The sequence below is a fragment of the Aythya marila genome (genome assembly GCF_965140915.1).
Source record: "Aythya marila genome assembly, chromosome: Z".
Taxonomy (NCBI): Eukaryota; Metazoa; Chordata; class Aves; order Anseriformes; family Anatidae; genus Aythya; species Aythya marila.
In genome coordinates this window covers 18,463,226-18,479,130 of record NC_139080.1, presented here as the reverse complement: position 1 = coordinate 18,479,130, position 15,905 = coordinate 18,463,226, and the positions used below count along the sequence as shown (strand labels likewise).

General features: G+C 41.6%; 1 protein-coding gene across 2 annotated transcripts in view; it reads left to right on the top strand.

Annotated features, from left to right (window-relative positions):
* Nucleotides 1-837: 837 nt before the first annotated feature.
* Nucleotides 838-15,905, top strand: part of LOC309889702 (chondroitin sulfate proteoglycan 4-like) — a 37,064-nt gene continuing 21,996 nt past the window's right edge. The window contains exons 1-5 of one of the 2 annotated variants that reach the window (XM_082782659.1): nucleotides 838-960; nucleotides 9,021-9,184; nucleotides 9,794-13,360; nucleotides 14,253-14,486; nucleotides 15,464-15,640. In XM_082782659.1, coding sequence (XP_082638785.1) covers nucleotides 876-960; nucleotides 9,021-9,184; nucleotides 9,794-13,360; nucleotides 14,253-14,486; nucleotides 15,464-15,640 — 4,227 coding nt within the window. In that variant the 5' untranslated portion in view covers nucleotides 838-875. Of the gene's footprint in view, nucleotides 961-9,020; nucleotides 9,185-9,793; nucleotides 13,361-14,252; nucleotides 14,724-15,463; nucleotides 15,641-15,905 lie in introns of both variants that reach the window. The other variant, XM_082782658.1, reaches the window with a different exon arrangement.

The window sequence follows — 15,905 nt, the reverse complement described above, 5'->3', positions numbered from 1 at the left end:
ATAGTTTATCAATTTTAGATGTAAGGATCCGAGTCATACAGTGCCATCAGAGAATTAGCAATCCAAAACTAAATTTTTGAAACAAAATGAAACCATAAAAATTACAGGTGAAATGCTTACTGAGCCACATGGTGTGCTTAATACAACTCTCCTACAACGCCAGGGCTGTGTGTGCCGTCCATTCCCGGGTCTGATAGTTAATTATTCCCAGGTCTGTGGCTAATGGGTCACATATCCTGACAGCTGGTTAAAGGTGGAGAACCAAGGGGGCCTAAAGGTTGGACATGCTGATTAGGGACGTGGTTTAGTGGGTGACAGTGACATTAGTGGTAGGGTGATGGTTGGACGTGATGATCTTGAAGGTCTTTTCCAACCTTCTATGATCTTGTTAGGAGTGATCTGGAGGGGACACCAGAACAGACGCTTGGAATTGCGTGGGGACAAGGCCACATGTGGGAGTGCTGACCACCTTGTGTGCTGACCACCGTGAGTGCTTCCAGCCTGAGGGATGCAGTGATGGCAGCAGACTTTGAGAGAAGTGTTGGACACAACCACAACGCTGAGTGCTCTGCACAGGGCTTCACACCCTTCTCCTCCTGTGCTCTGCTGGGACAACCCGGGGACCGCCGCCGAGCCCCGCAACGTCACCTGAGTGCTTGAAGTGAAACAAAACTATGGGAACACACCGCGAGGAGCCACCCCTACTCCACAGGACGCCTGTGGCAGCCCCGGGGCCGGCCCTCCAACCCTCCCGGTGCCGCCCCCGCCGTGTTTCTGTAGCGGGAGGCGGGACTGGGGGCAGGGGGAGGGCGGCGAGCTCCGTGCCGGGCCCCCGGTTGCTCGGGGCGGGCGGTGCTGCCCGGCCGGTCCGCGGCATGGCGGCCGGGCCCAGCGCCCCGCTGCTGGCGGCGCTGCTGCTCCTGCTGCTGCTGCTGGCCGCCGGCCGGCCGGCCCTCGCAGGTAGGGGCTGCCGCCATGCCGCGGGCAGCCGCCGGGCTCCGGGCAGGCCGGCAGGGCGCTGGTTGAGGGGGAGGGAGGCGCTGGGGGCTGCGCCTGCGGGAGGGGAGCCCCCATGGAGGGGCGCCCCGCGGGGCTGGAGGCTCGGGCGGGGGCTGCGGCGGGGCGAGCCCCGCACCCAGCTCCCGGAGTGTGAGGCCTGTGGTGGGAGCAGCCGGGCTTACCTGGCGGTAGGCGTGCAGAAATAGCTTTGTTTTCGACAGCAGCAGCTTTTGGGGGCGAGGGGAAGGTGTTTCTGCTAAGGGGAGGCCGAGCCTGCCAGCTGAGGCATGATTCGCTTTTTGCCAGCTGCAAGGTTGATGCCGGGACTTGACGGAGTCCCAGAGTTTTTTTAATACAAACAAATAGCAAGCAACTGGCGTAAAATTCTTTTTTTAACAGTCGTGAGTATGACTGAAGTTACGTGCCGTGAGAAAAGCTCTATGGCATGTGCAAGGGTATGCCCTGTGTTTCCTTCCCCCGTTTTGGCTTGCAAGAAGCTTCGATGTTCATTACCAAGCAGTGACAACGGGTGCCGGGTTTTGGCATCCAAATTGAGCTGATGTCTGGCTTCCCACACATGCCAAGGGCCCGCCGCTCTTCCTGACGGTGGTGCAAATAGACGTGCTACTCTAGAGCTGTCACCAAAACCACTGGCACAGCCAAAAGCTGAAGTTTGAAATTTATTTGTTTTCATCTTCCAGTGAACTGTAATTACAGCACCAAGGAATGATAATCAGATTTGCTATTTAAATATCCACTTCAATATTTGACCAGTGAACAGTTGCAGAATTGACCTGTCTAGTATGCTTTGCAATCCCATGCGACAGGAACTAATTGCTATAACTCCCTTTCCTTAAAAATTACAAGTGTCTCACTGTCTATGACTGTACTGTGAATGTTTTCTCTAGATCAGTAGACTAGTTAGGAACTAATGCCTAATGTTTAATTGTAATTTAAAAAAATCTTCAGTTCTTATACCTCCCTTGTCTTTTTGCAAGAGGATTTCAATGTATGGTGCTCTAAACAGTGTTCTTGCAGGTTTCATGGACAAGAAGTCTGTATGCAGAGTAGGGAGGATATTTTATTGCTCACAGTTATTTGAGTTATCACAGATGTCTGGGAGATCAGATTGCCACTGAAATTTCTCTAGTGCTAGTAGCATTTTCATAAATGTCATGGTCTAAGGGTTTTGTCAGTGATTTTACTGGCAGCAATATCAGGCCAACCAGTATGGTTTTGCAAACAGTACTTTGAGAAGTTGACAAACCACTTCATGCCTCACTGTTGTGGTAAGAGCTGTCCGTGCCCAGCATTCCGGGCAGTGCACGGTAAATACAGGGCTGCAGGGAACATTTCCAGATTGCAAGGTAGGATGTCAGAATCACAGCCTGCTGCTTGTGCTAGCCCAAGTGCAGCAATGTAGGATGCTTCAGCAGAGCTGTCATGCAGATCTCTACCATCCCACGTGGGCTGGCATCTGTACCAGGACCATTTGTCAAAATCTAGCTCTTGTCTCTTTACTACAGTTGCTGTTATAACTGTAGCCATGCTCAGAGGTAGAGAGATTCTTGTCCCAAAGATCTTAGAGAGGAACTGAAAAACAATTTGAGGATGGAAGGAAAACAAAGCGCTAACAACTTTTAGGCAGTAAACTGAAATTAGGTTGTTAAGTGGTTCGCACTATTCTTTGGCATGTTTCTTTGATGGAACCAGAAATTAACATTTTACCTTTGTTCATTTGATGTTCAGCGCTTCAGCTATAGGACTATCTTTTATCTGGAAATCTGGTGTGTGAAGCACATGTGGATGCAACACAGGGATGTGTCTCACTGTGTACGTTTTGCATTACATGCAAGAATCAGAGGTTTGCAGACTCTTACTAGCATTTGATTTACCCACAAAATCTAACTCTAAATCTACCAGTGGTAAAGTGTGAATCAGCCCTGAGAATTCACTTCAGCACTATGGTTACATTACCTGTAAATGGCTTTCCCAGCAAATCTGGCAGTCCTTTTCCATGTCCATTCTTCCTGTGCCCCTGAAGTGCTGTCAATGTGATCTGCTACTAGCTTGAATAAGAAGCAAAAGAAGTTGTGCTTCTCCATTATGAAGTATCCTTTGGCTCTCTGTTTGCTTTCTGTCATTCTGCTGCATTATTTCTTCTGTTTGTCCTCATAGCAAAATTTCATTAACCAAACTCCCGTTCTATGAAGTATCAGGACTGTGTGTTGGAGAATGTAGTTTAGACTGTGTGATCTGGGAAGAGGCACTTCCAACATTAACCCAACAGTCCCATGCCATGGTATTTGTAAGTATCAGAATGTCTTCTGCTTTCAGGTCTTTAATAAATGCATCCTCCAAAGTGCAGTTTGACAGCTTCTGTGTTTTTTTTTTTTTTTTTTTTCCTTTTTTTCTCCTGATTAATATTTTGATCACCCCTGGGCTGCTTGTGCAGGTGTGATCTTTGCATACCTTTCAAGTGGAGCAGAACACAAGCATTTTAATAATGAAATATGTTTGTACTTTTTAGACACGGTACCACAAAAGCATTCAGGCAACCTTGCTAAAGAGAGAAGGAAGCAATGAATATCTCCATGTAATTTAATCATCAGGCATATTTGGAAGAAGTGCACCTGAATGCTGAGAGACTAAAGTTTATATTCTCTCCCCCTTGTTTAGAACAAGGTTTTTAACCAGTTTCCCACCAAAGATCTGTAAGCAAGCCATATGACCTAAGATATTCAGTGGTGCCTATAATGTTTTTCCATCTCACTGGTTGAATTAGATCATATCTATGATGCAGCAAGTTCTTGGTTAAAAATGGAATATTTTAAATATGGTTCCATCCAGCTGTAAGATCAAATGAAGAAGACAGGAGTGTATTTTTAATTGTGAGGATATGTTTTGTGATTATTTTTCCAGGTGATTACTAGTGAGTGCTGCTGAATCAGGCTGGAAAGAGGTTCACATTTTCCTCTCTCTGCAAGAGAGAGAGACATTGAGATTCACTGTAAAAGAGCATTATCATCAATATCAGATTACACCTGTGTAAGGGTATTATTCATTTCATCAGGCTAATGATGTTCTGGTTGGTATTCTTAAGCCTGTTCAATCTAGTTTTAATGGGCGGACACACAGACAATAAGTTTTTCTAACATAAGGCCAGGTTTCAATCAGGAATGTGAGAAAAATCAGCTACTGATCTGATTCTTCTTCACTACCTATCAGAAGCAAAAAACAAATGGGAAATTACTTTAAGAAAGTATTTGCTGTCATTTTTTATTTTTCTAGCTTGTAGTTTGAGAGAGCTTTGAATAACCAGAATGATCTAGAATCAGAGTATCACCTAGTTTGGAAAAAACCTCTAAGATGATCTAGTCCAACCTTTAACCTAGCACTGCCAACTCCACCTCTAAACCATGTCACTGAGCACTACATCTACACGTTTTCTGAAGACCTCCAGGGATGGTGACTCAGCTGCTTCCCTGGGCAGCCTGTTCCAATGCCTTACAACCCTTTCAGTGAAAACATGTTTCCTAGTACCCAACCTAAACCTCCCCTACTGCAACTTAAGGCCATTTCCTCTTGTCTTACCACTTGATGCAGCTCTTGAGAACTCCATGAAACCTATGGTTTACTTTAATGGTTATTTCTTTTACTATTTGTATTATATTTTTTTAAAAATAGTGATTTTTATCACTGATATACTATAAATTATATGTAAACCTTTCCAAAAGTTGCAAGAAGTTGTTAGTCATGCTGGAGAATGTTAGTAAGAATATTCTGCCTGAATGGATTATTTTTCAGTGAAGATTGCTTCATTTAACAAACACTTCACTTTATCCTAATTTATCATCTTTTTCACATCACTCAGCAGGTGTATAATTCAAAAGGTTTAGTATAAATTACTAACAAACTTTTAAATAATTGTGTAATGGTGTTGGAGCCCAGTATTTATTTCTCTGAATTATTTTTATGTACTCTTGTATTAGGCTTCTCCTGTAGTCACAGCGATTTGAGATGTACTAATGGCAGCTTTGAGGTGAAAGGAAATACAACTGGATATGAAAATAAACACACAAATCACAAAATTTTGGAAAGGATACTTGCAGCATGTGAATGAATTGCTTCACTCCAGTTGTTCTGATAAATGGTTCTGGCTACCTCAGCACGAACAAAATACGCTAAAATATGCTACAAAATCTTATGGGAGTAGAGTCGGTATTTTGGACACTATGGAATTCACTTTGGGGAGGACTGACATCTCTTCTGGTGGTGCACTGGCTGGATTCTTGGACCTGGATGTGAAGCTCTGTTACCTGGAAGCGGCTAGAGAGGTTGTTTGTTTCTGTGGGCCAGCTTTAGGCATGTTTGTAGTGCAGACCATGTGCAATACTTGCAGATGCATTTAATCCTTCATTCTGCTTTGTTTTCTGGTGGAGAGCTGTAAGAATTTTCTTATATTAGATACATGGAATTTGGTACACTTTCTCTGAAAGCATCTTCCTTTTCAATGTCTTCACTTGTGCTGTACAATCAGAAGAAGCAGAGCTTTTAAAAGTTATTAATATCACATCAGCTTAAATTTGGTATTCATAGTCTCTGAACACTTGCTTCCATCACTCAAATTCTCTCCCAGGGTAGAGACTTCCTATTATATCTGTGCGTGAGGTTGCATGCTGTTTTGCCTCTAGCTTAACAGAAAAAAAGTTGGGACCTGCACAGTGTAGAAGGAGCAGTTCAGCCTGCATCTAGGGACGTTTGGTGGTTATCACATCCTTTGGTACAACTCTGCAATCCAGTACCAGGAAGAAAAAACAAAGCAGTTAGACATAGTAAGGCTCCATTGTTCTTTACACCCTGCACGCTGCTGCTGCCCATTCTCTTGCTGTCCCTTGCCAGGCCCTCATGTTGTTTCATTCCCTTTTTTTTTCATCTTAGTTACAGCAGAAGCACATTAAGTCTGAAGGTGTCTCTCACTGTTTACCTCAAATTGCATCACTGAGGGCATTTAATGGGGCTTCAAGCTGTACTTTCATAAAGCCTGGAAGTATTTTTACTGATACCTCCTGAACACTTTGAAGACAAAAACGTTGTCCAAATGCTCTCTTGTATGGCAATGTTGTCTTTTTCTTCCCTGCTTGAAGATCAAATCGTGTATTTCAAGTTTTTCATACAAAAGGTGGCAGGGAAAGCATCTTTTAAATGCCCCTCTTTTTCAACTGACGTGAACTGAAAAACCTCTGGCATGAATATAAAAGCCTTTTTGGGTTACAGGTCCAAGCCTAAGCCTTCTCTTACAACTTTTTTTGGGACGAGAGTGTAGAAGGTAAGGAAAGGTATGGTTGAGATACGCAGGGATTTGGCTGTTTCCTGCCAACAGTGTAGACTGAAAGGTGTTGAGCAATGTGAAGCCTGCATTAAATTACTTCCAGTTATGAAGTGAGCATTGGATTGCGATTCCAAGATCAGTTCGTCCTTATACATTGCTGAGAAGACATGAAATTGAGTCTGAAATGAGCAATACAGAAAAATGTGGAAAAAAAAGCATTATTTCATTTAGGTCTTTAGTCTTGATTTTGGTTTTGGATGTTTGTGCACTACACAAGTAATAACTGTGTGGATTGTTTGAGGTCGTTTCTTGTAGGTACATTTTGGAGGCTATTAGTTTTCGAAATGGAAAAGAGGTGAGGCTTTGATTGCTTTGCACAGTGAGGAGAGAAACCAAGAGAAAAGCAATGCAGAGTGTAGTTGAATTCAGTAATCTTTTCAACAGCAGAGAGAAGAAGCTAAGTGAAAGGTCAAAGAGCCAGCCTAATGGTTCTGCAGGGTAACAAGAGTGAAGTCCTTGCTGTGTGATTCTGAAGCCTTCTGCTGTGTCTGGCCTGGCTTCTTGTGTTTACGTCTAAGAAAGCTGTTACGGATGGAGCTGTTCGGGAATACTCAGTAAAATTACTTGAAACAAAATTCTCAAAACTTACGGTTTTCATGTAAGTGTAACTTGTCATGATAGAAATATTAGGAAGGGTTTGTAGCCCCTGTGTGTTTTTTCTAATCAGAGTTGGGAGTGTGCTCTAGTGGAGAAAGAAGGGAGATGGGGACCACAAATTAGCCGGTAGCTCAGGTTGAGCAGATCTTTAAATTTATGTCCCACATGATTTGACCTCTGTTTTCTGAGGCCTTGTGTATCTGTGCTGGGAGACGCCAGTCTCTCCCCCTGGTACCTGATGGCAGGATGCGCAGGATAGGCGCAGAGCAGCAGCAGGGGAGGTGCAGACTGGACATTAGGAAAAAATTATTTACCATGAGGGTGGTCAAACACTGGGACAGGCTTCCTAGAGAGGTGGCTGATGCCCCATGCCTGTCTGTGCTCAGGAGGTGTTTGGACAATGCTCTCAGCAGTATGCTTTAACATTTGGTTAGCCCTGAAGTGGTCAGGCAGTTGGACTCGATGCTCTGTGAGGGTCCCTTCCAACTGAGCTGTTCTGTTCTGTTTTATCTATAGCACATAGAAATACCCACAAAGGGAAATCATAGTTGAGCTAGATCAAACTCTTACTCTCAGCTGCTTCCACCCTTCTTTTTCCCTTTGGGGCATGGACTGACATTGCAAAATGGATTGTCTGCCCACGCAGTCTGAAGGAATTGTTTCCTGTATGATATGCTGAATGCATGTGTTACGGTGTCAAGGGAGCTTTCGGGGATGGTATTGTTGGTTGAACTCCACCTATTTTCCATGGTGGTACAAGTGACATCAGATGGAGCAGGACATAATGTCCCCTTTTCTAAAACTGTGGCACTGGAGTCATTTTGAGGTCACTCATAATGTGGTTTTAGCCAGAAATCATTCTAAAATATGAACTTGATTCCTGTATTGTAATAACATGCTGCCTAGTTTGGTGGGTACTGAAGCAGAAATCACGCCAAGGCACAGTAGGTGGTCTTGGCCCAAGATCTCCTTTGGTGTTGGATCAGTGCCTAGGCTGATGTTGAGTTTCCAGTCCCACCTTCAGTGATGGATTCTGACGCTGAAGTGTTTTGTGGAGGGCAAAAGCTTTAGCTTACATTTATTTTTTTCTTTTTAAGGAAGTGCAGTTTAAACACCAAACTGTTGCCCAGTGTCACACTGGAAAATATTGTCTCTCTGCAACTTCATATTTGGTTATTCTAAATGGCACTGAGTGATAAGTTTTAGATTAAAAGGTAGGAAGAAAGGGTAAATGATATTTTGCATAGGAGAGAAGTTAACAGCTGAGCTGTGCAGGAGTCACTCTTGCAATTTGTGCTGTTCAGTATAGTAATAAAGGAGATGGCAAAGGCAGTGAGTAGTCAAATGAGGAAGTTAATTGATTTTACTGTACTTCAGGGCAGTAAAGAGGGGAGAAGAGAGTGAAATATTGCAGGAGTTCTATACAAAACCAAGTGACTGGGCAACAGGACAGCAGGGATGGTTGAAGGCTGCATATAGGAACCAAGAGATGAAGCTAGGACTCTTCAGCCTGAAAGACAGATGGGAGCATTTGAAAGGATATGGTTCTGCAGGCGCTAGGAGACCTGTGGGTCTTCTCATCAGAGGTGACAGAGGATGTCTCTGACAGAGACATGGGGAAACATCTTAAAGATGAAGATGTTTACATGAGGCCAAAGAGAAACCAGAGGAGTACTTTAGGGAGAAATCCTGTGGCAGACTTAGGCAGACTGTGACAAATTCATGAAAACATCAGAAATGAAAAATAATTGGAAACTAGGACGGTGTTTGAAGGAAGATGTTAAATATGCTTCTGCCATGATTCCCCATGATCATTGTTGGAGATACTATAATGGGCTATATTCAGTTCTTGTTCACACTGGTATGGCCACAGGGCTCTTACCCAGTTGCTTGAACTGGATGAATTTAATATATGAGGTCTATTTTTATACATATATAAATAAATATAGAGAGAGTTAATATGAGTTTTTAATATATGTATAGACAAGATTCTGTGTGTGTACCTAAATCTGCTTGTTTTCCTTTCTTTTAGTATCATTTTATGGTGATAGCTATGTGGCATTGAAGAAGGCAGAAACATCCTCACAGACAACTTTACAGTTGCGGTTTCGAACAAGCAAGCCACATGGAATGCTCTTTCTTGCAGCTGGAAAGAGAGATTATTGTTTGATGGAGCTACAGTCAGGAAGGGTGCAGGTAAGATTTGTGGCTATGGTAAAAAAGAAATGCAAAGCCTCTATTTAGTGTTTTCTTTAAGCTGTTGTCTGTAACAATTCCTGAAGCTTATGTTAAAAAGAATGGAAAATTTGTATAATATAATTGATAATTTCAAAACATGGTATGTGCTTCTCACAATGATAATTATTAAAAAGCTAGTTATCTAGAAGCCTCTTAGATTTCTGGGTTTAAGATCAAGATCGCTGTTCAAGGCGTGAGGGTTCAGTAAGGGCAACATTTCAGATTTAATGCTGTTAGCATCTTAGAAATGTTGGTTCCAAATAATAGTTATTCTGCAAGGCAAGTTCTTGAAACATTATTGTCACAAGAGTTCTCAGGAGTTGTTGGTCTCAGCAGAACTGGAGTGTAGTTCATTCCCTCTTCTGCAATTATACAAGTCAATGTTGTGATGACAGGTAAACCCAGACTGAATTTTAATGGGATTTTTTTTTTCCCAATTACATTTTATAAACGATACGCTAAATACGAAAATTTATGAAAAGTAACTGTTCAAGTCTATATGAATATATGATTGTAAAAAATACGACATTGGATTTTGATGTATTTTTAATATTCTGTCTCTTGCAGCTGAGAATTAACTTTGGCATGGGGGAACGAGTACTGCGTTCTCAGCAAAGATCTCAGCTGAATGATTTAGCTTGGCATCTGGTTGAACTGCATCATGAACATGACAACATCGCCTTGGTAGTTGATAAGCATGATAGAACAAGTGCAAAAATGCCTGGAATTCTCTACGACTTAAATATTGATCATGGATTCTATGTAGGTGGTACTAGTGAACTTGACATTCCTGACCTTGTTGGAGCACTGCCCAACTTCCGAGGATGTATTGATGACGTGTCATTTAATCAGCTAGACATCCTGATGCCCCTGAGACCTTCTCCTGGCTTTAAAAGTATTCATGAAGTTTCAGTGGGATGCAGTGACGAATTCTTTGCAGGTGAAGATGAACCCATCAGTTTCTTCAGTTCCAGATCTTATGTTTCTTTCCCATTGTGGAATGTTGATGGTGAGGGAGTTGTGGAGTATGCGCTGCAAACCTCAGCTGCACGTGGCTTGCTGCTTTATCATCCTGGGCAAGCAGGAAATTTCATTGCAATGGAAATGGAAGATGGATTAATTAAAGCGTGTATTGGAAGACATCAAAGTAGAACCCAGCTTTCCTCTCGTATGCCAGTCAATGATGGTCATTGGCACTATGTGAAGCTGAAATTTAGCACAGAATATTTACAGCTGACATTGGATGAAGAAACTGTGAAAAAATCATTCCCTCCACAAAGCAAGCTGCTTCTGAAGGGGTCTCTCTTTGTAGGTGGTGTAGATGACAGTACACGATCAGAAGCAATTAAGTTAGAGCTACCCTCAGTGTCTGGAAAGTATGCCAGAGGAGGGTCCTTCAAAGGTTGCTTGAGAGACCTAAAAGTCAATTCAGAAAAGAAATCTCTGAAGAATGTTCTGGTAACAAAGGACATTTCAGCTGGATGTGAAACTGAAAGTGCTTTTAATACAAATCTTTCTTTACAGATGGCTTTAAAATATCCTACTGCGAAAGCAGCCCCCACATTTTCCATGTCTTCTCAAAGCTCTGTCTCACTGGGCCAGGGAGATAAAAGTCACCTTTTAGTTCTGAGTAACTTGATTGTGCAAGAGGGTGGACAAGCTTTACTTGAATCTAAACATATTAAAGTCAACTTAGACTTTCAGAAACTTGGGATCCATCAGTCACAAGTTCTTTTTGAAATAAAGCAACCACCCTCACATGGGAACTTGAAATTGGATGCTGAAGCTGTGCAGGAAGTAAATGCATTTACTGTGCAGGACCTGTGGCAAGGGAAGATCCTGTACGTCCATGGTGGCTCGGAGGCCACTTCTGATCATTTTAATTTCTCTATTTCTGCCAGCAGCAGAAACACCCTGCCCCCGTACTTGCAAGGAAATGAGCAGTATGTGTTTGACATTACCATCATTCCAGTAAATGATGCTCCTGAGATCACACTGCCTGAGGGAAATGTACTTCTTCTGTTAGAGAACTCAAAGAAACGTTTGACTAGTGACCTGATAAAAGTGTTAGATAATGATACAGATCCTCTGGACCTCAGTCTTTCAGTTCTTGGAAGTATGAATGCAGATGCGGGATTTTTAGAAAACTCAAAGCATCCTGGAAAAGCTATTGCTACTTTTTCTAACGAGGACTTAAGGAAAGGCAATATTTTATTTGTTCACACAGGTGTCAAGAACTCGAGGATTGTTCTGAGGGCAAGTGATGGTGAGAAAGTGAGCAACACTGTTGTGTTACGTGTCATGGCAGTTCCTTTGGATTACAAAGTTGTCAGCAGCTCAGGAATAAGACTGTTGCAGGGTGCTGCAGCTCTGATCACACCTAGCCATCTGGCTGTTGAAACAAATGCCAACCTGCAGGAGCTGGAGATAAGGTACGAGATCACAGAGCCGCCCCAGTTTGGGGAAGTCCAAAGACAGCATTCAAGCAGGGAATGGAAGCAAGCCAGCTCTTTTTCTCAACGCTCTGTTCAGCGCAGCCGTGTGAGATACTGTAGCACTTTTAAAGAAATTCAGCAGGACAATGTGACTGACCAATTTAAATTCAGAGTTAGCATAGGAAACAGAATCAGTGAAGAGTATGTGTTTCCAGTCCAAGTGAAATGGCTAAGGTACAGCTTAGTGAAATATACTCCTCTAGAAATTGAAAAATCAAGAAAGAAGTACCTGAATTCAGATAATCTTTTTGCTGTGCTTGCGGATCTAGAAATACCTGAAGACGAGCTTCATTTTAAACTGCTATCCCTACCAAAGAGTGGACAAATGCTGCTTAATGACCAGCCTTTGAAAAAACATTCAGTCTTTAGCCAGAAAGATATTACTGATCAAAAAGTGGCGTATGAGTTAATCAGTAGATACCATGAAGACAAACGTGATTCATTTAAATTCCTCATTTCAACAAAATATCTGGAATCAAATTTCTACGAATTCGAAGTCTGCATCAAATCAGATTTCAGAAATGTTTTGTTGATTAACAATGGCTTGACTGTTACTGAAGGTGAAGGAGAATTAATAACAAGCACAAAATTGTTTGTGCAAACACTGGATAATAGAACTTTCCAATACAAAGTTTTAAAGTTTCCCAAGCATGGGAAATTAAAACTCATTAATTTTTCAGGTTCATTTGAGAGTAATGACAATCTCACCTCTTTCACTAGTGAAGATATAAGTGATAAGCGCCTTATGTATGTGCATGATGATTCTGAGACAGTGTTTGATGAATTCCTTGTCAGAGCTTTCAGTGAAGAACCAGGGGAGTGGGCAAACTTTGATCCAGAAGCAGGATCTTTGTCAGTAGAAATTAGATTCAACATTTCTGTCCAGCTGAAGAATGACGAAAAACCAGTACGTGTAGTCGATAAAGTATTTAACGTAGTGAGAAATGGTCAGCGATTGTTAACTTTGGCAGACCTCTGCTATCACGATCCTGATTCTGACTTTGACGATGGACAGTTGCTGTACACTAGACGTGGCATTTCCAATGGGGATTTGGTGCTAACAAATGATACATTGCACAGGCTCTACCAATTCAAGCAAGCAGACCTGGAGCAAAAGCAAGTCCTGTTTATACACCGTGGTGCAGATTTTGGGCGTTTTGTGCTCTTTGTGACAGATGGCAAGCACTATACGTCTTTCCTCCTAGAAGTTAATGCCACTGATCCTTTTGTTAGGTTGGCAAATAATACGGGCCTGCTGGTTCAAAAAGGAAAAGAAGAAATTGTTACAACAGCTAACCTAAGTGCTGTTACAAACCAAGACATCAGAAATGATCATGAGATTACCTACGAGATATCCACTTTCCCAAAATATGGAAGAATATTTGTAAATAATTTAGTGACAGATTCCTTCACTCAACTTGATCTGATAAAGGGATACGTGACTTACAGGCATGATGACAGCAACAACCTTATTGACACATTTAACTTTACAGTCCGTGCTAAAGATGTCCTTCTGGATGCTGGTGTACATGTTCGCATATATTTGGAAAGTCATCAGTGGCCACCGAGGATTGTGAACAATAACAATCTCTTAGTTGAAGAAGGAAAACCAGTTAAAATCAGTAAAGGAAAGCTGCAGGTAAGTTAACTGTATTAAGTTAGTTAATTGTGTTGTCTGTTTCTCCAATCTTGTAGGGAGTGTTCACCTCTGCTTTCTCAGCGATTGCGGCATCTGTACTCTTTCTGCTCACCAAAACTGTCTTTCATTTTTAACTCTTTTTGGTTTTCACTAGCATGTCTTTGTTCTGGATGCTTGATTCTGTAAGGACACTGACACTAGCTAACATCCATTCCTAGGAAAGAAAATCAGTTATGTTAAAGAAAGAGAAGGACTGACTGTAGTCTTTGACTCTGTTACATACTGGTGCTTGAGAAAGTTAATATTTGTAGATGCTTTACTTGTATATTTGCTATAGATGTGGCAACCATTTGTATGTATGGTCATTAGTTGAACTGGTGGAATATGCCAAGGAAGAAAGGATTTCATTTCATTCCATTTGGAGCTATCCCCATTAACATGGAGGATTGTATATAAGACTTTAAAAACATGAAATCATTAACAAGAGATTGTATTTTGTTGGTTAATACCTTCCTCCCTATTGTTTGCATGTAGCCTTACAGTAACCACCACGAGGGGGCTGCTGCAGCACATTGCTGTGCTGGCTGAAGTCTTCATTTCAAGCAGGAGTCTACAGTTAATAAGTCTACAGGCAACTAGTTAACTACAGAGTGTGTCCTTTTACAATTTACAAACCATATTCAGAGTTACAAAACACTCCCATGCCATTTAACACTTGTGTACTTAAAGAATTTTTACATACTAGAAATGTGCAGATATACCTGTAACCAAACCAGGGATGCCAAAAATTAGGTTGATAATCCCAGTGTTAAAAATGAGAAATTCAGAAGATAATTAAATAATTTCTTGTGTTTCTGTTTAAATGATCTTGGGGTGTGTTTTTCAAATTTAGGTTGCTCATGAAAACAGCTCTTCATCTGAGATTGTGTTCACAGTAAGACAGGTTCCAGTACATGGATACATTCGGAAATTTTCGTCAGAAGGAAGTTATCTTGGTGCTGACCAAAAGCCAGTTCTGACCTTCACACAGCAGGATGTTGATGAGGGCAAGGTTCAGTATGTGCAGACAGTTCCTGACCAACTACACGACCATTTTTCTCTGGATGTGACCAACGGTGTCCAAACAGTGAGTGGAATAGAAGTCTCTGTAGACATCATTCCCAGAGTGATTCCCTTGGAAGTACAGAACTTCACAGTAATTGAAGGTGGCTCAAAAGCCCTGGTGGAAGACTATCTAAAAATTTCTAGTAGACACTTTGCAGGACTCAGCTGTGAATTTATTTTAGTTGAGCAGCCAAAGCATGGGTATATTGAAAATTCTCGTGTTCCTGGAATAAAGTTGACCAAATTTACCAGAAAACAGGTAATGCATTTATATTCATTGTACTGTAGTAATGATTCTAGTTTGTTTGTATTACTAAATGTGAATTTTTGTCTGAAGTGGGAGGGTTTGGTGGGAGGTGGTGAGATGCATGAGTTTGAGCTTTGTTCTGGCCTTGTAGCAGTGTTAGTGCTGCAGTTGCTCTCTTGTCAATTTGTGTAGAGAGGTAGGCGGCCAGTTTTAGTGGCCTACTGCACCACTGCCTTGTGTGCCACTGGTCACACATACCAGTGTGCTATAATCATAAGAAACTGATGAGCAACTCACACTAGGTAAGAGATGGAACTGCGGAAACCTAAGGCAGGCAGTGGGTACGTCTTGGAAAGAGCTGACCAGAGGAAATGGTATGTAGATTGAACAAGGAGGGAAGTGGAAACAATACATATATTTTTAAAGTTATTTCTTTGCTCACAGAGAATGTGTATATGCATGACAACCTAATTTGCAGTTTGTTAGTTCTAAGAAGCAAAACTGTATAATAAGTTACCATCTGTTACTACTCACTATTTTTGGTTAACTCCAAGGAAATGTTGTGGTAAATACAGTGGGATTGGGTTTTCCATTTTTCCTTGCAGGCGAGTGCAAATGAATTCTTGGAAGTCATAAAAAGTTATAAGGCTATAAATCCAGATGGGCATGACTAGATTTACAAGCTTCTATTTTTTAACATCACATTTGTTTTCTCTTAGCTTCCTCATTTTTCAGTTTGTTCTGTTTTTCAGGTGGAACAAGAATTAATCTACTACATTCATGATGACAGTGAGGAACTGACAGACAATTTTACTGTTATGGTAAATAATACAGAACTGTGGAAACAAAGCTTGCCCCAGACTGTGTTTGTAACAGTTAAAGCAGTAAATGATGTAGCTCCTGTTATAAAAGTTAACAGAATTCTTCAGGTATGTTTGTCATCATTTTAAAATGTTGATTTCTAATCTGGTATCATTGAATTTGCTTTCATTAACAGAATGTGAGGTTTGCATCTATTGGAATATTCAGTGCAATAGTGTTGGAATATTCCTTGGAATGCAGTCCTGGGATTTAAATCAAATAGTTGTAACAAAGGGATGCAGTACATGGGTAATCTGTGTTTAGGGTGAAGAATGAGGAATGTTTAGGGGAGGTCATGAGGAATGTTTTCTGCTGCTGTAGTGTAAAGCAGAC